This window comes from Lycium barbarum, chromosome 10, assembly GCF_019175385.1.
Source record: "Lycium barbarum isolate Lr01 chromosome 10, ASM1917538v2, whole genome shotgun sequence".
NCBI classification, from domain to species: domain Eukaryota; kingdom Viridiplantae; phylum Streptophyta; class Magnoliopsida; order Solanales; family Solanaceae; genus Lycium; species Lycium barbarum.
In genome coordinates this window covers 14,170,101-14,191,549 of record NC_083346.1, presented here as the reverse complement: position 1 = coordinate 14,191,549, position 21,449 = coordinate 14,170,101, and the positions used below count along the sequence as shown (strand labels likewise).

At 35.2% G+C, this 21,449-nt stretch overlaps 1 protein-coding gene across 1 annotated transcript; it reads right to left on the bottom strand.

Annotated features, from left to right (window-relative positions):
• Positions 1–1,978: 1,978 nt before the first annotated feature.
• Positions 1,979–10,303, bottom strand: LOC132614151 (uncharacterized). The gene is made up of 5 exons (XM_060328526.1): positions 10,095–10,303; positions 8,008–8,297; positions 7,832–7,921; positions 2,557–2,891; positions 1,979–2,457 (listed from the first exon to the last, which is right to left on the bottom strand). Exons 1-5 carry the CDS (start codon positions 10,231–10,233, stop codon positions 2,193–2,195), a joined length of 1,119 nt encoding a protein of 372 aa, XP_060184509.1. The 5' UTR covers positions 10,234–10,303; the 3' UTR covers positions 1,979–2,192.
• Positions 10,304–21,449: the final 11,146 nt, after the last annotated feature.

Below are 21,449 nucleotides of genomic sequence, written 5' to 3'. Positions count from 1 at the left end.
AAGGAGAAATAAGGCACTAAAGTGGAAAAGAAAAGGATATGTCTAGAAAAGGACTTGTCTAGGATGTGTCTAGAAGGAGAAAAAAGTTGGACAATATAAAATTACCGTAATACCCTTCGTCGTACCATGAACTTTCACTTATTAATAGTCTAAACTAAACTAGACATTTTTGAAAGTCTATTATGAAGAGAAGCTAGACAACATTCTATTTTTTTCATGTAAAATATATTGAAAATCCCTTGTATAGGTCAAAATCTGTAGACACCAATTGGACATATCAAAAGATGACACATGGCGATGGTGACAGGTCAGATTCGGGTCAGCAAGTGAGGGGCTCCGGGAAAGCATATGACGCTCCGGAGAAGTAGTTTGGTAACTGCTGCCGGAGACAGAAACGCTAAAGGACCCGGAGAAGCATGCCAACCCACCGATCAAACACCATTCAATACACAGTCGTTACAAGAAATCCCAAGTCTTCCTCGAATCTTAAATGTGCATTAATGCCCTTTATTACCATTCATTGTCACAGCATTAATATTGGTAGTAAAGAGGGCACGATTCATGGAACTTGTACCTCATAGCTCAAGTATAAATAGAGCTTCTCATTTCATTGTAAGAGGCATCTGAAATCTAATAGAAAACAAATATTCTTAAAGCAATTTATTTATTTTTGTTCTTGATTGTTCTTAAGAAGACTTTGATGTATAGTTTACCCGGATAATTTAGCTCATCATTTTGTCAAGGCTCAAGCTACTACTTTTAATTTCTTTAGCTTTCTTTATAATTATCTTGTTTAATTTCACATATTATCTCATTATTATGGTTGTATTGATCCACGTGTACTTGACCACGTTTACAAATTCAACTATACCGATTTTTGGGTAAACAGTATGACACATGTTGAGAATCAAAGCGATTTTCCACAAGTGGTATCAGAGCCTTGTGGATCAAAAACTTCTCTGATGTTGAGAGTGCTTGCAAAGTCTATTACTCCCTCCGTTTCAATTTATATGAACTCATTTGACTGGGCACGACATTTAAGAAAGAAGGAATACTTTTGAAACTTGTGGTTCAAAATAAGCCTTGAAAATTTGTGTGGCTGTAAATCATTCATAAAGTGAATTTGTTTCCAAATTAGGAAAGAGGTCATTCATTTTAGCACGGACTAAAAAGGAAATAGGTTCAAACAAATTGAAACAGATGGAGTACATACCTTTGGACGTAGAAAAATATTTTGAAGATGAAAACTACAAAGTATGGTGTACCAGACTTTTATAAGGAGAGGGGGGTGTTTGGTTTTAGGTTTTAGGATTTTAGTTTGGCCTTTTTGCTAGTTAAGAGCTTTACACATTTTCCCAACTTTGTTTTTCAGTGACATTTTATTATGCCAACTTCTTTGGAATTTTAAGACCTGCTCCAAGTGCTCAAATTTTTTGACATGTTGGTACAAGACTTTTTCTTTTCTTTCACCTAGATTCTTGCACTCTCCTCCGTCCAGCTCAAGTTTTTTTTAACGCTACATTCATCCAAAGGGAATGACAGGATTGATAGTAGGGTGGTCGATATTCTAATTTCAGCGTAAACTCAATTCAATATTTTTTACTTTATTAAATTATTTTACAAATAGAGAAATTACATAACATCACTGGACTTCACTTTTATTATACTAGTTAGAAATGTTTAGAATATTTGTCATCCCCTAAATTAGTAAAAGTGATATTCTCGTCGAAACTGGATTTTTTTTTTTTTTTTTTTTTAGTGTTTAATCGGGTTGTCCACCTTATTCCCCAAAAATAGATCTAGTCTACTTTATTTGCTGTTGCAGTGTTATCGATGAAAAAGTAATATCTATTTTCTTCTGAATATTGCCATTTTCTTATTATGACTTGCCATGTTCTACTTCTGTGCAACGACTGAATGCAATTTCAATGACTTATGAGACTATGAAATTGCCTAAGTCATAGGAATGTTTAAGTAATTTCAACATCTAACAATGTAATATTTCATTAAGACGCACAAGGAACGAAGAAAAGGTTTGGTAGTGTTTCACTTTCACTCACCATTGAATTCATATACTTGTCAAGTTTTTAGTCCTCTTTCTCAGAGCAAATACAATTATACAATCAAAACTACCGGTGACTAATTCTGCAACCAGAACGTGCCTTGCTACAGATTTCATTACTAGAATCAAATCAACCAAGCCACTGTTGACACTTTCTATCCCCACTGCCTCCAACAGCACGCCGGATGCTGATCTTCTCATTTGCATATTTTGCCTGGAGATGCTCAAAAGCATTTACATCAAGTTTCCCAGACACAGATTTCCCTTGCTTCCTCCGGACTTGCTGTTCACGTACAGAAGCCCAAAGTTTCTCAATAGCATCCCTCTGTCGGGATGTGAACCTTGAAACATTATCAAAGGCATGCTTGACTAAGATGTCAATAGATGTTTGGCACCTGACAAAAAGAAGTCACGCACTATGAGAAATGGTAAGACGGTAGCGAGCTAATTAGCTGAAATACATAACGAAGTTTGATTGTTTACAGATACTTAACCATGGGGTCTTGTAACGATTCGCGGCAATTTCTAAACAGGAAATCAAGGCTTCTCGCTGTGATCTGAGGAATCTCTTGGTTTCTTCTTCGTCTTCTCCTTTTCTTGCTTTAGTCAAGGTCACCCTCTTCCCCTTTGTGTCATCTTTCTTTGATGCGCTTGGAATCAAAGCATCAAGTCCAAATGGATCACTCTCTTCCTTATTACCTGGCTGGGGTTCTTCATTCACGGCTTCTGTCTTTTCTTTCAAAGCAGCAGCCTCTTCTACATCATCATCTTCCGTTGCAACAGGAAGATTTGAAACTGCTTCTTTAATTTTGCCCGTTGCTTTTGAAAACTGAAATATACCATAGCAGAGAAAAGAAAGAAGATAGAAGACTGTCATACTTCCAGATAAACAGGGGAAATAAATTTAGGACAAATCAAAGCTTAGTAGCAAAATTTGACCAAAATCTATGTTGCTCGGATACTTGATAAACGTGTGGATCTAGAAGTCAGACCTAAATCTTAGGGATTCCAGGATATGGATAGGAGTATGGGAACGGGTGTTAGGATACAACAATAAATGTATATTAATGACATATATAAGTATATATTTTGACAACTGAAGTTATTAAATTAAAGCTACAACAACAACAACAACAACCCAGTGAAATCCCACAACGTGGGGTCTGGGGAGGGTAGAGTGTACGCAGACCTTACTCCTACAAGCTAGTTTAATTAAATTCTTTGTAAGCACTTACTAATTATTTATAAGCTATCTCATACTGTAGCAAAGTGTTCTAGTACACCATGTGAATGTATATATGACATAAAGCCAAAACCAAACCAAGTACCAATAAACCTATACTTCTTGGCGATAGGTAGTCAAAGCACGCAAGTTAGGTTGAACAAATACCACGCGGATCCCACACCCAAATCATGTCAGATTGACAGGGGGGCGGCAATGATTTTGAAGTATTTGAGCAACATAATCCAAAATGGTCTCTCAAATACATTACAGGACTCAATCTGGTCCTTAACATCCTTCAAGTAAGCCAAAAGTACGAATTTTTTTCTCCAAACTAACAGACAATCAAAACTAAAGGGAACTTCCACATGTGCTGGTCATGTGACTAGATGAAGATGACTTGTCTCTATTTCGTTGCCTGAATTTCTAACGAAGATGGCACAGTCAAAAAGAAATCCCCAAATGGGTGATGCTAGACATGAAATTGGGGTTGTCCACAAGAGATCATGACCAATCGGCATGCAACAGTCATTCAGATCAAGCTAGCAATTCTCAATGACAAAAATGAACAGAGAACCAGCAACAACCACCAAAGGAAACATGTACTTGTTGGATTCCTTCAGGCATGAGATTTGTGACACTGTGTATTGCCTTCAAGGATCTGGGTTACTTGCTTTTTTACTTTATTTATAAGCACAAAGGAATATTATTGGTGTAAATCAACCAGCCTCAAGTAAATGCTGGGGATGTAAATCTAAAAGAGAACTTTACAATGTGTGTAAATAACTTAGAGAGTAAACTATGGCTTCCTCCTCTAAAACTGGATACTTCCTTTTTTCGTCAAGAGTGAGAGATGAGAGGAAAAGCTGTCTGCCTGTGATTAGTAGTCCATCTCAAGATTTCTGTTATGTTTTCCCTTTTTTTGTGTTCTCGGTGCTTTCTGCATGCAACAGATTCTCTTTTTTCAACAACAGTATGAAACCCCTGGTTTTCCAAACAGTTCCAATGCATTTATTTTAAAGTTCCGACGCATTAGAAACCTAAAATGAACCTCTCTCCTAAAACACTAGTTGTTTAGGCAATTTTAGGTGATGTCCAATTGATGTCTGTTAGGCTGATCTGTCTTTAATTTCCTATTCTAAGAGAAATCATCCTAAAATACGATCTGCAGGGTAAAATATTGAAGGTTTTGAGGTGAAACAATTGGTAAGATGTTTTTCCCTCCTCAACTATTCTAACCTGGTCATCTGACTGACACGTCCAGAGTTCGTCCAACGATGATGGTCGCAAAGTTGGAGACAGAAATGTACACTTTTGAACCCTCAGGGGTTGTCCTGGTGGCAATTGACTTGAGCCTTGGGGTGCTCCCTTTCAAGGTCTCAAGTTCGAAACCCACTGGGTGCAAACAATTTCTGAGGGCCATCGGACTGGGGAAACCCTAAATTAACCGTGGTGCACTTGCGGGAAACTCCTTGCCGAGGGCCTGTGCACCCACGGGATTAGTCGGGGCTCAAAGAGACTCGGACACCCGTGGCTAATCAAAAAAAAAAAAGAAATGTACACTTTTGGATAATTGAAGGATTCTTTGAGTTAAGAGTGATACTACACGAACCAAGTTAACTGACATCAAAAAGCATTTTTTTAGTGAGAAACTCCCTTAGACACCCCAAGAACTTTACAAAGCTATCTTTACACACTTCTCAAATTTTAACTACAGGTCATGGAGAGGGAAGTCCATGGAAACAAAAAAAGGACATGTATTCTGCTTCACAGCTATCCAATGCAAGCAATAATCTTACTCATGGAAGTCTCGTACAATTCCATCGACACAAGAATAATATCAAGTTCGCCACATATGCATATTGTTTATCCTTGAACTTCAATCACATGGAAAGAGCAATAAGAATACCAAAATTTTCGTGCTTTCATGAACAATAATCAGTAAAAGAGTAGATGGAATGTTTAGTTCTTAAAGTGAAATGTTTAGTTCATCTCTTTTGTTGGACAATGTTGTCCCAGTAACTAGTTCAGTACAGTTTTTGGATTTTATTAGCACTTTAGCTCTTGACTGAGACATTGTATTTGAGGCAAACAATGTTCTCCTACACTTTTGTTCTTTTGTAATTAGCCTCCTGTAACTTTGCATCTTCTTGATGCGTATCTATGAAACACATTACTTCATCAAAAAAAAAAAAAAAGAGTAGATGAATTATTAGATCTTTATGCAGGAGAAGCTAGGACCAGAAAAGCACACTTCACCTATATGCGCACTTGACAGCACTTCACACAAAACAGCAGTAACGGTTGTGTCATGTGATCTCTATAATAAAGCATCAAGTATCAAAACTCTGCAATTACAGAAGATAATCAAATACTTGTTTCCCTTTTCCCTTGTCATGTCTGATGGTGACAAATAAGTACTTTTTAAAGAAGTGAGAAATCCTCCTCCTGAGGGGTAGATAAGCAGAGCAGAATTGATTGTTTGAGTACCATTTTCACATTTACTAGCGAATCACTCTGAATATAGCATTCAGACACATTGATTTTTTCATTGATAAAGATTCAAATAAACGAATGTCATAGTCGGTCAGAAATGATTCTTAAATTTTCTAAGCTACCGGTAAACAAAACAATATTATTTGCTCTTGAAAGAAGTCAAACCTCAAAAGTAGATGATCCAGGATCATTTTAGTTTGAAGTCCGAATATCCCTAGAATGATGAATAAGTGTCATTTGAGTCAAAGTTATTGTAACAAACAGGGACAGAAGATGTCGATATAAATAAAGTAGAATAAAAGAAGTTAACCAGAAGATAACTCCTACAATTGCATTTACAACTTAGGCCAACTCCACTTATAAGAATTGTCCCACTTATAAGGATTGTCCAACATCAACCATTCTGTCTAAATTGGACCTAAGGGATGTTCATTGTTATAGTGTTTTAGTCTCTCCTGGCAGTTTTTTGGCTTTTCTATTTTGTAGATAAGTCGGTAGAAAAATTTACCAGTAAAGCCCAACTTGCATCCAATTCTGCTTCTTCCATGAAAACATACCACATCTTTAAAATACCACTTCTTCAAGTCTTTACCTAGACCGCATTAAGATTCCATTATTTGGAATTTTTGCAGTTCATAAAATCGTCGAAGCAGTACCAAGATGTAACGTATGTGTTCATCACAAGAAAATAATATGCAGTTTAACCACATAATGGGAAATAATAGCGCTTGTTAGCCATGCCAACTATGAGAAGAGGGTGCAGTTTAAGATATCCTAAAGGTTGTCAATCATAACTTGCAGATATTCCCCTTTTCATTTTGCATGTGGAGTAAACCAAAAGGGTAAGATGGAATTTGCCCATTTTTGTTCTGAAAACTAGCTAATTATAGCCTTGATGCTTTTTCAGGCACCTGCATCTAAGCCCCTTCTTCCGTGATAAATTAAGTTCATAACATTCTTCCATCAACTTTTAATCTTAAAATGTTTCACTTGAACTGACAAAAATATACATCCCAACGAAACCACCAGCCATTTTAAATACTTGCAGACCTCGCCAAAATATTATTCAATGGTGTGAAATGAGAAATTAAGTTGATTATTTAAAATTTAGCAAGGTCAAATTCAAATGTCACCTGTACTCTGTTTGGTGTTCTTTCCTTCTTTTTACCGCAGACTTAAATGAAAATGTTCTGCCTCAAACCAAAAAATTTGGTTAAATCAGGAAAGCATCAGATTCAACTTATAAGGTCAAGTCGCACCTCACAAATGCCTCCTATGAACCTAGACACCTTAGCCCCCATTCTGAGTTAAACAGAACGCGAAGGACTAGTTTTCTGACAAACAGTGAGTCCAAGCTGGTTCACAAGCAACTTGAGCTTGGCTAAACTGGGTGTCTGCTGTTTTGAAGCTCAAGATCAAAATTGTAGAGCTCAGCAGTCAGCCTAGCCAAGTAAAATCTTTTATAAGGTGAAATCACAATGTCATTACTTTATTTTTTTTAAAATCACACCATTACTAGTCTTGTAGCAACCCATTCTATATTTGGTTTCAGTTAAAAAATGTAGCAGTAATACTTCTATCACTGACATTGATATAAGCCAAGTAAGATTATCATGATGTTCTACCCAGCCAAAAAAATTATCATGATGTTGCCATCACCAAGCCTCGAGCCTCAGTTGAATTGCATTGAACTTGACATGAGAGTTCACCTTAGCTCGCATACGCTCCCTAATTCAGATTGATAAACTAGAAGATTTCCTTTCTCACCTAAATAGTTAGCAGTTGTCTCATTCATTCTCTCTTTGTAAGAGTTGGAGACTCTGAACTAAATAGTAGGCACGCAGATCATACTCTAACAGCAGATCGTGTTGCAAAGAATCTTAGTGAAGAAGTGCTGCTCGCTGAAGTGCCTTCATAATTGTTAACAAAATCGATGGCCTAGAAAGTAATAGATTGAATTCCACAATAAAAGTTCATGAGACTATCACTGATAAACTGCATAGAACTCTATTGGAATAGAGACACCGCAAACAAAACAAGACAAAGCATACCGTGAAACTCTCGTCAGTGAAGAGGTCATTAGCCACCACAGCCCTCATGATCCATGCAGTTATCATATTTTGCTGCTTCTTTGAAAGACACTGCAAGTGAAAAAATATATAATCAGATAAGTTCCAACATAAGATGTCCAACAGAGCCACTTGTAAGCAAATGATGCACTGCTCACCTCCATTGTATCTTGCACAGCTGTGAATAATTCATGGTAATCTGCTCGTACAGATGGCTCATTACAGGCGGTGAGTGATGACATTGCAGCTTCAAGAATGGCGAAGAAATGGTCACTAGTTGCAGGCTTTACACTGCCAGCTTGAATCAACTGCATTGCAAGCTTTGACGCCTTGCTAAACTTTGATGTGTTCTTTATATGTGATGCTATTTTTTGCATGGCTTCTATAACTTGTGTCTCCGAGGCATCCGTGGTTGTTTTAAACCTCAATCGTTTTTCAGGAGCAGAAGCTGTAAGTCAATAACAGTTACTCAGCTCAAATATTGACCGCCAACAACAAACAAATAGTAAAAAGTTGTAGGACAACGAAAGGGAGAAGTGCTCAAAAAGTGAATTGCTAGAATATGTATAACAGAAAAGGATAGATCAATCCATGAAATACCCATCAATCCCCAAATAATTGGGGTCGGCCATATGAATTTTCTATTGCCCATTTCATTTGCATACTAAATACTCCCTCCGTCCCAATTTATGCGATACTCTTTCTTTTTTAGTCAGTCCCAAAAAGAATGAAACCTTTCTATATTTAGTAACAATTTATCTTTAAACTTCTCATTTTACCCTTAATGAGATGATTTATAGCCACACAAATATGAAATGTCTATGGCTTATTTTGAACCACAAGCTCCAAAAGTCATCCTTTCATTCTTCAACTTCATGTCAAGTCAAACACATTCACATAAATTGGGATGGAGGGAGTAGTAAATAGGCCCATTTCATTCCAGTACTAAATCACAGAAAGATGAAATTTCATAGACTAATTTGCTTCAGCTTTTATCACTAGAGTGTAGAACGCAACAAATGGATTAAGCCTTTCTAGCTCCCAATTTCAACGTTCTTGTCAGTAACCAAAAGTGACATGAAGGATAGGAAACTTAATCAGAAAATCACAATATATACATATTGAACTTGTGACCATCAAAGGAATAGATCAAGAGTTACTCCCTCCGTCCCAATTTAAGTGTCTTACTTTCCTTTTTGGTCCGTCTTTTTGGTCTGTCCTAAAAAGAGTATCTCTTCATATATTTAGTAAGTTGACAATTCAAACGTCCTACATGACAAGTTTAAAAGCACAAGATTCAAAAAACATTTTAGTAAATTACACACCTCTTTAATTTAGGACCACAAGATTCAAAAATCTATTTTTATTCCTTAAACTTTGTGCCCAGTCAAACTAAGACACTTAAATTGGGACGGAGTGAGTACTAAAATTTCCAAAAACCACAACTTGAATGGTAGCGTCACATCTCAAATTACAAAGACCAGTTGAGTATTCCCTATTCCCTTCTTAAGCATGTGTACTAAACAAAATAGAAGCTCAAAAAGCAACCAGAATTGAAGTAGAGAACTTAAAATTAAACCATTCATTAACCTATTTGATAATACGCTAAACAAAAAACCTAAAAAGGTACTCCCTCTGTCCCAATTTATATGACTTTCTTTCCTTTGCAATCTGTCCAAAAAAGAATAACACATCTCTATATGTAGCAATAATTTATCTCTAAAATTCTTATTTTACCCTTATTGAGATGATTTCTACCCACAAAAATTTTCTTCGGCTCGTTTCAGAACCACAAGATTCAACGTCTTTCTTTCTTAAACTTTGTGCCTAGTTAAACACGCTCATATAATAGAAATTTGTATGGATAAGCAGAGAAAATTAACCAAAAGATCACTATATATACGCATCAAACTTGTGACCATGAATGACAAATCTCACTAATAAAGGAATCATGCATCATCAAAGGAGCAAAAAAGGAGCTCAAAACAACCGGAATTGCAGTAGAGAAACTTAAGAATCAAACCATCATACGCCAAACAAAAAGGCAGTAGGCACAGTTGGGATTTTGAGAGTCAAACAGTTTAATTTTGATGATAAATTCGGGCATGAAGTTTTTCTAAATAAAATTTTCATGTTTGGAACCTTTGTAAAAGGTACTACTATATATCACAATAATTGATAACACAACATATTTAGACTTGTTTGAATGTCGTAATTAGAGAGGTGCCCACATAAATAGACTTACTTTCAGGTAGTGATGGTAGAGGTGGTTTAGTACGTTTAAGGGCACTCTTCAAAGCAGGTGGAGCTGGTAGTGGTGCCTCCGTTGGAGTGACGGCGGAACCAGCCGGAGGGGGCAAATCTTCGAACAGCTCTCCCCCCATTTTGTGACCTTGTACTGCCCAAAGCCAAAAGCTACACTTGGAAGAGGAGGAGGTGTTTGTTTGATATAGTAATTTCAATTTTAATCATGTCTTCTCTTTTAAAAAAAAAAAGGAATTTCACTTTTATGTTCAAGGATAACTTTTTCATTTCAATACCTATAAATTCAAAAAGTATTTGAAAAATTTAAAGTTTCTCTTTATTTTTCTAAACTCTACACTCAACAACATACTCGCTGTAGTCTCACAAATAGGGTTTGAGAATGTACGCATAGCTTATTCCTATTTTGATGGGGGTAAAGAGGTTGTTACCTTCAGCTCGAAAGAAAATAAAAAGGATTTAAAGAAAAATATGACAACAAATAGCAGGATAGAAAGCAAATGAAGCAACAGATAATAATACATGTTGAAGAAAACAAACTAAGCAATTACTAACTAGTACTACTAAATAAGGAGAACAATTGGTATACCTACTGACCTTCTGGTCTAATCTTCGACCTCCACACCTTTTTATTTAGGGTTATGACCTTAGTAAGTTGAAGTTGTGTCAACGTCCTGTCTAATCACCTTTTCTCAGTTCTTTTTGGGTCTACCTCTACTTCTCGTAACTCCTGTTATAGTTAACCTCTTACACCTCCTTACCGGTGCATCCACACACCTCCTATTCATATGCCTGAACCATCTCATTCTCACTCCTCTCATCTTGTCCGCCTCGGGCGCCACTTCCACTTTGCCCCCTATAACTTTGTTTCTAATCATATCCCTCCTAGTATGCCCAGACATCTATTTGAGCATCCTCATCTCTGCGATACTCATCTTCTGAATGTGGACGTTCTTGACCGGCCAGCACTCTACTCCATACAATGAAGTAAGTCTAACCACCACTCTGTAGAATTTACCTTTAAGCCTTGGCGACACATTCTTCTCACGCAGTACCCCCGAATGCGAGGCCCCATTTCACCCACCCCTCCCCCCTAATACGATATGTGACATCCTTATCAATCTCTAAGTCTCCTTGAATTAAGGACTCAAGATGCTTGAAACAACCTTTCTTGAATATGACTTGTACATCAATCTTCACTTCCACCTCACCTCCTGTATCACATCATTGAACTTGCACTCTAAGTACTCTGTTTTAACCCTTCTTAACCTGAAGCCTTTAGACTTAAGAGTCTATCGTCAAACTTCCAGTTAAATTAGATTAAAAGATAGTGCATAAAATGAAAAGAAGGGAGTACTACAGTAATTATAATAAATATACACGTATGTATTGGTAAACCTCTCTATAACAATTATCCTCTATAATAGCATTTTACTATAATAGTAAAAAGAATTGAATCTATTTTTCTATTATATTTTACCTCTTTATAATTATCATCATTGTATATATAATAACACTGGCCAGCAGTATAATGGTATACTCTTCGTAAAATTACTTCTCTATTATGATCCACTCAAATAGAATTTGATTTTGTCTTTCACTATAATGGTGCTCAATCTAATAGATTTTACTAAATTTTTTACTACGTTTTTATTCATTTCTTTTCCTAACCCCGAACTAAAGGAGTGTAAATACATTTGTTCGTGGTCTCAATTCTATTCAAACTGCTATGAATAGAAGTAACAACTAAATCTTTTCAAGAAAGTGGATGTTAGTGCTTGTGCATATATAAAACAAAGTCACACCAATTTTTCGTGAGATTTGTGCTCCAACTCATCATCATAAAAAAAGAAACATATAGGTCAAACTTTTTGCATGCCCAAATTGGAACCAGCACTTAGCTATATATGTGAAATTGTGAATTTCATGTTGCATTGTGCTCCACTACAGAGTCCGGAGCCAAAATGGGCAGTTCGTGATCCATGCAACGAAATAGGTGGTTTTTTTTTTTTTTATTTCGTGAATAAAAAAGAAAGTGATTTGTATTTTTTTTTTTTTTTTGCAATTCTTGAAATAATGAAAGTGATTTGTATTTTTTATTTTTTTTTGCATTTCGTGACACAATTCACGAAATAGATGTTTTTTTTTATTTCGTGAATAAAAAAGAAAGTGATTTGTATTTTTTTTTTTTTTTTGCATTTCGTGAATCAATTCACGAAATAGCCTTTTTTTTTTGCAATTCTTGAAATAATGAAAGAAACTGTTTTTTTTTTTTTTTTGCATTTCGTTGCCCAATTCACGAAATAGCCTTTTTTTTTTTTTTTGCAATTCGTGAAATTAATGAAAGAAACTGTTTTTTTTTTTTTGTATTTCGTTGTGCAAGTCACGAAATAGCCTTTTTTTTTTTTTGCAATTCATATAAAAACAAAATTGGAATATATATATATATATATATATATATATATATATATATATATATATATATATATATATATATATATATATATATATATTTCGTTGATACATGAACGAAATAGGATAATTTTTTTTTTATATTTCGTTTATATAAAAACGAAATAGGAAAATATAATTTTTTTTTTTTGGTATTTCATAATCTAATGAACGAAATAGGTTTTTTTTTTTTTTTTTTTTTTTGCATTTCGTTTATGTTCCAACGAAATAGGAATTTTTTTTTATTTCGTTCATATTCCCTTTTTCTGCTCCCCACTTTTACCCTATATTATTTTACCTTATCCTCTCCATTCTCCATTCTCCCTTCTCCATTTTCCGTTCTTCCTCTACCTCCATTCTTTCTCTTCTTCCGTTCTTGATTCTTTTCTTCTTTTTCTAATAATCCTATCACAAGGATTCCTCAACTTTTGCTCCATAATCTTCTTCAAATTGAGGTAATTTATTAATTTTATAAGTTTTTACATATATTTTTTGATTTAGTCATTATAAATTAGTTCACATTTATTTTTTTGATTTATTTATATGTTATACTTAGTGTAGTAGACTATAATTAAAAAAAAAAAAGTTACAAGTTTAATTAATCAATAGTTGGTAATTTCAGTCGTTGCTTCAATTAAAAAAAGTTTTTAAAAAATGTTAGTAGAGTTTATCGGTCAACGAACTACAATTAAAATACTTAAAAAATCGTTGAAGCTACTGATTAAAAAGGTATAAATTTATATTATAAAATGTTATTTTAGTTAGTCATTTTCATAGAACAACAGTTAAAAAAAAAGATGAAGAAATTGTGAGGAAAGTAAGATTGTTAAATATAACATAAATATATTTGTATCATTTGTTGGGTCATTTTCTATGTTCAAATTGTGACTAGTCGTTGGAGATTATTTTCTGTTGATAAGCATGAAGAATTTTTAATTTTCAAATTAAAAGTATAAGATCAAGAAACTGTGAGGAAGTTGGAGTTGTTTTTGAAGCTAATAGACAAAAATAGCATGTCTTTTTTTTTTTAATACCAAAATGGGTATTTCGTTGGATAACTGACGAAATACTATTCCGATCCGTTAAAAAATATATATATATTTTCCTTGCATCCCCTCTCCAGTCATATGCTTTGTTTTAAATAGAAAAAAAGTAGTTATATGTAAGATGAATACTATTATGGCAATTAATTATGAGCTTAACCAAAAGTTTAATTACATTTCGTTCACCCCATAGGGAACTGCAGTTATTTTTTGACAGTTGTACTCTTATTAAAAAAAAAAAATCTTTTCTCACGTGATAATATATCTTATAGTTTGACCTTTATTGACTTTCCTATTGAATATATAGTAAACAATTTTGTAATGTGTTGTCCATTATTCTAATAGCAGTGGCTTGGTGTTGCAATGTTATAGATATGGATCGCCCCAAAGTCACTGTACATCCTGGTCCAGAAAACTATGATTTATTAATACTCCAGCATGAGCATCGATCCCAGGCTGTGTGGGATGGAACATTGACTGGAAAGAACGCATGTTTAACTATACGTCGTGCGGATCATGAATTCTGGAATCACGTGAGGCAATACCCTTTACATAATCGCATCCTTAATTACTTTGAGAGGTGTGGATTTGGGGGAGTTTTAGTAATAGGTAATGTGCAGTATGATGAAGGAATCATCACTGCACTTATTGAGAGATGGCGTCCAGAGACGCATACATTTCATATGCGGACTGGCGAATGTACCATCACACTGCAGGATGTCGAGGTGTTATATGGCATTCCCGTGGATGGTCACCCATTGGTGCAGAAAAATGTTAAAAATATAACTAAATCAAGGTGGCAGGAATTGATGTACGACCTTACTGGTTGGTTGCCCGGAGAAGAAGCAATTATAGGTAATTGCTTGTTGCTAATAACACAATTATCTAATCATTTGGAAACCTTGATTGCCAATAATAATATTATTGATGAACACACTGATGAGGCTGAGGTACAAAAGAGGGCCAGGTTGTACCTGCTTTGGTTGATTGGTGGCAATATATTCCCTGATAATAGTGGTTCAAAGCTTAGTTTACACTTTTTGCTTGACATAATAGACCTTGATGCAATAGGCGGGAAAGCTTGGGGAGCAGCAACATTATCATACTTGTACAGTTGTTTATGCCGTGCTTCGATGGCCAATAGCCGTGATATTTGTGGATTTATTGCTTTGTTGCAGGTACGTGAATTTCAATAATATATTGCTCTACTTCAGTAGAAATAAGAGATCAAGCAGCATTCTTATAACCACCATTACCCAAATTTTGAAAAATGAAATTAGGAATCGAAAGTCGAGCTTTATTATAAACACTAAATGTACCACTATATATAATGCAATCTGGAATATTAATATTTGTGTATAATTCTAAATGTCATCTAACCATATTTCCTTGAGTTGCCACGCTAACAATTTAAAAGTATTGCTTGATACACGTTTAAATAGTCAACTTCTCTGCTATCTTTTAAATGATATTTTAGATTTCCTAGTGTTATAATTTGTATAATAAATCATTAAAAATTATAATATTGTCGAATATCTTGCACAATAATATTAGCGCATTATCGGAACCCAACCATAACAATATAATTTTCATATGTATTTTCGGGTTATTTTATTTAATTCAAAAAATATTTATATAGTTAAATCTACTTATACAGGTTTGGGCTTGGGAGCGAATAATCCCGATGCAGCCATTACTTTGTCCCCCAAGAGTAAACGAACGAGATATTGTATTTGCGCAGAAGTGGACTCGTCGTGGAGTTCGTGAAAGCGAGGTACGAGCTGTGCTAGTGGTTTGTAGGGATGTTTTAGACAACCTAACTAATGATCAGGTATTTTTCCTTTTAAATTTTTTTGATAAGAAATGTGAAAAATATAACAACAATAGAGTTTTTATAGATTTGTTCATTTTTTGCTTAATCGTACTATGATAATGGGTTAATTTTATTTTAATTTGTTATAGCTAATTTGCTACAACTTGCTACTTGTTGTGATATTTTTTAGATCCCATTTCTTCTTTTAGCATAATTAGTATTTTGTCTAGGTTTGTTTTAATGGCTAGAAGGTTACTAAAGTATTTTATTTTGTTTTTATTTCAATCAAAATTCATTATGGAATTTTCAAGTTAGCCTGTTCTTGTTATGCTTTGGAACTGAATAAAAAAGAAAGTGCTCCTAGTAAGGACTTGGTCATGATACGCTTTCTACTATTGAGTATTTTTTATTCTTCATTTGCACGGTTTGGAAATGATGAAATTTTGTGTATTTAGAAAGAAGGAAATTGCTTGAATGTTCTAATCTTTACTTAACTGAAAATGCATAATGGATGTTTGTTGTAATGAGAAAATTTATAATTTGCAGTATAAATTATAAATGACTGTATAATATTTTTGCTATCGTAGTTTGTGTGGGAGCCTTATACAAAGGCCATCAATGATGGACTTCCGGAGTGGTGCCGACGTGGTCAAGACATTTGGATGGTGCAGTTGCCACTCATTTGTGGGATCTACCGAGAATGGCACATGGCGGGACGGGTCAATAGACAATTTGGTAAGGAGCAGTCTGTTCCGGGACCAATCCCCCCACATAGACCATTTCATTTTTCACTGGACAAGCGATTTAAGATAAGTCAGGAGATGGGGGAAAAATTTGAGGAAGCTGAATATTTGTGGGAACGCCGTCGGGAACTAATAGTTGAAGCTCCATATACTACTGTAGCTCTCGGACCGGATTCTGAATATTTTAAATGGTACCAGAGGTACTCCCGCACCTTGATAGGAAATCCAGAACGTACCGTGGATAGGGGATACCAACACCTCGCAGGGAGGCACGAAGCACTAGTACGTAACTTTTGGTGCATGTCAAGATAAATAGACAGTTAATGATGTACTATATAGTTTTCTAACATTTGAGTAGAAACAAAATTACTGGTAGTACTAATTAATATATCTTGAAAAATAGTCTAAGAATTTGACTTACTACACTCATCCAATGCCAGTATTCAGGCAAATTTACCATGAAAATCTTAACCTAGGTGCTTCGATTTTTATACTTTATCTCTTTCGTTATTTAGCAAAAAGACTGTATAATAATAAATTGACCATGATTATGAAAGTAATTTAATTATATTTTCTAACTAAATCATCATATAAAGGATTTGGAACCGATTTACATGCAAATATCAGTGGCTTTCTTACGTCACTGTTTGTTATATATTTTTTTGTAGGCTCGTGGAATTCATGGAGTTAGACATTTGGCTTACAGTGTTCAGGAAAGTCCGTTAGAGTGGCCTTCAGATTCTCAGGGTATGAATGCATTGATGCAAAGGTTTATTAACATGTCGACTGAGTCTCTGAATGCTGCTGCAATGGGGACGAGGTTGACATTTGATCCCGATTATATACCACCAACAGTTTATGTGGCACCGCCTAAGTTGCCAACTGGTCGTCGGGATCGTGCAAATGTACGTCGTGCTGGTAACCAACGGGGTCGAGGTCAGGTAGCGCACCAGCTTATTGATGACGATCAAGTTGACGATCTAGAGCCACACCCAGACCCGGCTCATGCATTCTGTTGTAATGTCGGCCCATCTATGACTGCTTCCTATCATCCACCTATGCATTTACCCACCCCACATCACCCATCCAGTCCACATGACCCACATACGAATTTACCTAGCCCATATTATCCGTCAATGGAATTTTCCGACTATCCGACCATGGATATGTCTGGCCCATCTATGATTCGGTCGGAGGCTCCATTTAACTCATCTAATATGGTCACTCCACAAGGTTTCACCCCATTTAGACCTTCCTCGCAACCTTGGAGCCAACAGGCTTTGGACAACCTCCTTTTCCAAGTTCCTCAGACTAGTACCTCATCTCGACCTCCAGCTAATTTTCCCTGTGATGGAAGGAGGCTCAGTTTTACTGATGCATATGCACCTACGCCAGATGTTCAGGACTTAGAGGCACAGGTTCGTTTTGAATTTAAATTTATATATATATATATATATATATATATATAATTTAAGTGTCGCATTAAAAAGTAACTTTTATTTTGTATGATATTTATAGGGTGCGGAAGGGATGCATGAGGGGGTTCCTCCGCGCAGATCTCGTAGGGATCGCCGACCAACACAATGTGGCACTGGTGGGAGGAAAAGATGCACACGTAGGGATGCATGAGGAGCTTTAACAACTTATTTTGAAAATTTATTGTGTATCTATGACTATATATGACTTATTATAGCGACATATATTCCGTCAATATGAATTATGGTGTATTTCTGACTAATTAGACTTCTATATGAATTGTTTTTTTAATAAATATGAAAATTGCATGTGGGGTTTAGACCTTTCTGCACCATGTATTTTTCTATAAATAGTCTTCCATAGTACCTTATTCATCTCACCACGCTAAAACAAACTCTTTCAAAATGTCATCGTGGAATCCATTCTTCTGGCAACGCGGCCCAATGACATATCACCCAGGTGACATTTTTGAGTCAATGGGTAGGAAATGGGTTTTGGAACGTGAATTTGAGTACTCACTTAATCCGAGCGAGCGCTACAATAGACAATACATTAGCAAAATGAGGAGAGAATGGAATTACCGCCTAGATGAAGCTCATAATATTGAGACCGATTTAAGAAGTCGTGGCCTGCATCGTCCAAAATGCCGTGCAATAGGCATGCCGCTCACATCACCCGAACAACTGAATGTTGCATTGAACCGCATTCGCGAAGAAAATAATAGGATGCGTGTGCGATGGTTGCGTTTGGAGGGACACAAATTGGGGTTAATTGTTACCCCTGATTGGAACTCAGACTGCGAAATGTCTGATGAAGATGATTTTCCATAAGAATTTTCTGTTGTTATGTTGGCTAGTTAAGTATTGTATTTGTACCTTTTCATTTTTCAATGTTATTTCAATTTGTATTTTATGCGAAATGTTATCGTATTCATCTTCATCTTCATCTTCATCTTCATCTTGCTCTCCATCTCGTCCATCTTCATTATCGAGTGAGCGATTTCCCGCCTCCATCCGAGAGCGTCGTAGTCCAAGCCCCACAGTTCACAGCGTCGTAATCCAACTCCCCTCTCCTTTATGTTTTTTTTTTTAAAACCATCCGTTGAAAAAAGATTTTTTAGACATTAATGAAGTTAGTTAGATTGAGATATAGATAATCGAATACGATGAATATTGGTTGAAAGTTTATATTTTTTTGGTTGAAATAGTCCGATTATTTATAAATTGGATGAATGCAATTGTAAGAAAATGTTAGCTCTTTCAACTGCCAAGACCAAGGAATCCGTATAAAAAAAATTGGAATTTGACTTGTCCATGCTAAAAAATTGTCCTTGCATTTCGCAAAGTATGCAACGAAATATAAAAGATATATAACAACAATGATTCTTAAAGTATGCAACAATGAATTGAAACCTACTAAATAGCTTCCTTTTTAGCTTCTTTTTAACGTATGCAATAATTCTTGGAGAAAATTAAATAAGTGTACAATGCTTCTGCTAAGATATGCAACAATGAATTGAAACCTACTAAATAGCTTCCTTTTTAGCTTCTTCTTAACGTATGCAATAATGCTTGGAGAAGATATATAACAACAATGCTTCTGCCAAGATTCTTAAATTGAATTGAAACCTACTAAATAGCTTCCTTTTTAGCTTCTTTTTAACGTATGCAATAATGCTTGGAGAAAATTAAATAAGTGTACAATGCTTCTGCCAAGATATGCAACAATGAATTGAAACCTACTAAATAGCTTCCTTTTTAGCTTCTTTTTAACGTATGCAATAATGTTTGGAGAAAATTAAATAAGTGTACAATGCTTCTGCCAAGATATGCAACAATGAATTGAAACCTACTAAATAGCTTCCTTTTTAGCTTTTTCTTAACGTATGCAATAATACTTGGAGAAGATATATAACAACAATGCTTCTGCCAAGATTCTTAAATTGAATTGAAACCTACTAAATAGCTTCCTTTTTAGCTTCTTTTTAACGTATGCAATAATGCTTGAAGAAGATATATAACAACAATGCTTCTGCCAAGATTCTTAAAATGAATTGAAAGTTATTGCCTATCTTTTTTTTAAAACTTTTGACTTGTACATGTAAAAAGCAAAGAAATTTGTTTCCAAGTCAAAAATAAATTGAAAGCTATTGACTAGCTTCTTTTTAGCTTATGACTTATCCATGTAAAAAGAAAAGGAATCCATTTCCAAGTGAAAAAAAATTGAAAGCTATTGACGAGCTTCTTTTTTAGCTTCTAACTTGTCTAATTATCTAGATTTGCATTTCGCAAAGTATGCAACGAAATATAAAATCTAGGAAAATATAACTGCAACAATGCTTCTGACAAGATTCTTAAAAAAAATTGGATTTGACTAGTCCATGTAAAAAGAAAAGAAATAATTTCCAAGTAAAAAAAAATTGAAAGCTATTGACAAGCTTCTGACAATTTTTTATCCTTGCATTTCGCAAGGTCAGCACCAAAATATAAAAAACTTAAATTTGACAAGTCCATGACGAAAAGTTATTTATAAACTTGGATTACTCCAATTTATTATTTTACATTTTCGGTGCATATGCAACGAAATGCAACAAAATTTACATTATAAAAAACTCTAACCGGTCATTGTTATCTTCGGGTGAGCGTTTACAAGCAAGAGCCATTTTTTTTTATTTTGCATTTCGTAAATTATCCAAAATCTTCGATTGAGACTTAAAAATCCATTTACTATCCAAAAAATGTCGAACAAAAAAGAGAACACTCCTGGAAGCTCTTTCTCACCTTTTGCTTGGCATTCCCGGAAAACAGAAATGATAGCTCAAGTTCAGAGTCACCCAACAGCGACTGGGGAACATAGGATCCATATGATTTTGAGATGGACATGTACAACCCGCACATGCTTGACGAACGAGAGGATGATTTTCGGATTCTGAAAAAATCAGATCCATGTGAGTACTACTGCGGATTACGCCATGAATGGGAGCATAGGTACCATGAGTCAAATATGCTCATGAATGAGCTTGAGCAACTGGGGGCACCCAAGCCACGTCGATTCTCTGTATGGATGGAACGCAGGGATATGGTAGAATATGAGATAGCTGTGAAACAAATTCGAAAGGAGAATAATAGGATGTTGGTGAGACGTTGTAGGTACTATATCCTTAAGCTCGCTGAAGAACAAGCTGCAGCAACAAATCGAATGCTAACAGAACATGAAAGAGCAAGTGTTTTAGCATACGAACTTTACAAATCAGATGATGACATGCCTAACGAACTCCCTTAGACCAACTATGTGTTATGTTTTTTAATTTTCAATTATAATGTAATTTTATGTTCATTCAATAAAGTGTTGTGTAAGTTCTATCCAACAATAACTGTCAAATTAAAGACAAAATTAAACTCTACAATACGAACCGTTTATATTTTAAAGTAAGGACGACAACATATTATTGAAGGACGACAACATATTATTGAAGATTACATAAGATAACAAAGATTACATAAAATAACAATAACATAGAACTCATGAAAAAACTTAACAGTAAACAAGCAACAACAACTACTGAGTACGATTGGGGCAACGATTTTTGTTATGACCGGTTTGCTTGCAAGTTCCACACCTCCTAGCCATGCGAGCAGGAGCAATATCCATTTCATTCCTCCTTCTAGTTGTTCTCTGGGCTCCAAAAGTTCGCTCGTATGCAGTGTTTGCAATTAAACAGAAGAGACTTGCAGGCCAATATGCCTCATCACCCAAGGGAGAAAACTTTCCACTGTATGTTTGCTTGTAATACCTACAACTGTAGTACTTGC

Excerpts from the sequence above, each read along its gene's own strand:
- LOC132614151 (XM_060328526.1), bottom strand. The coding sequence starts at position 10,233 with ATGGGGGGAGAGCTGTTCGAAGATTTGCCCCCTCCGGCTGGTTCCGCC. Across the intron at positions 2,892-7,831 it reads TCACTGACGAGAGTTTCACG|TTTTCAAAAGCAACGGGCAA; the intron begins GTATGCTTTGTC and ends GGTATATTTCAG. Across the intron at positions 2,458-2,556 it reads AATCGTTACAAGACCCCATG|GTGCCAAACATCTATTGACA; the intron begins GTTAAGTATCTG and ends TCTTTTTGTCAG.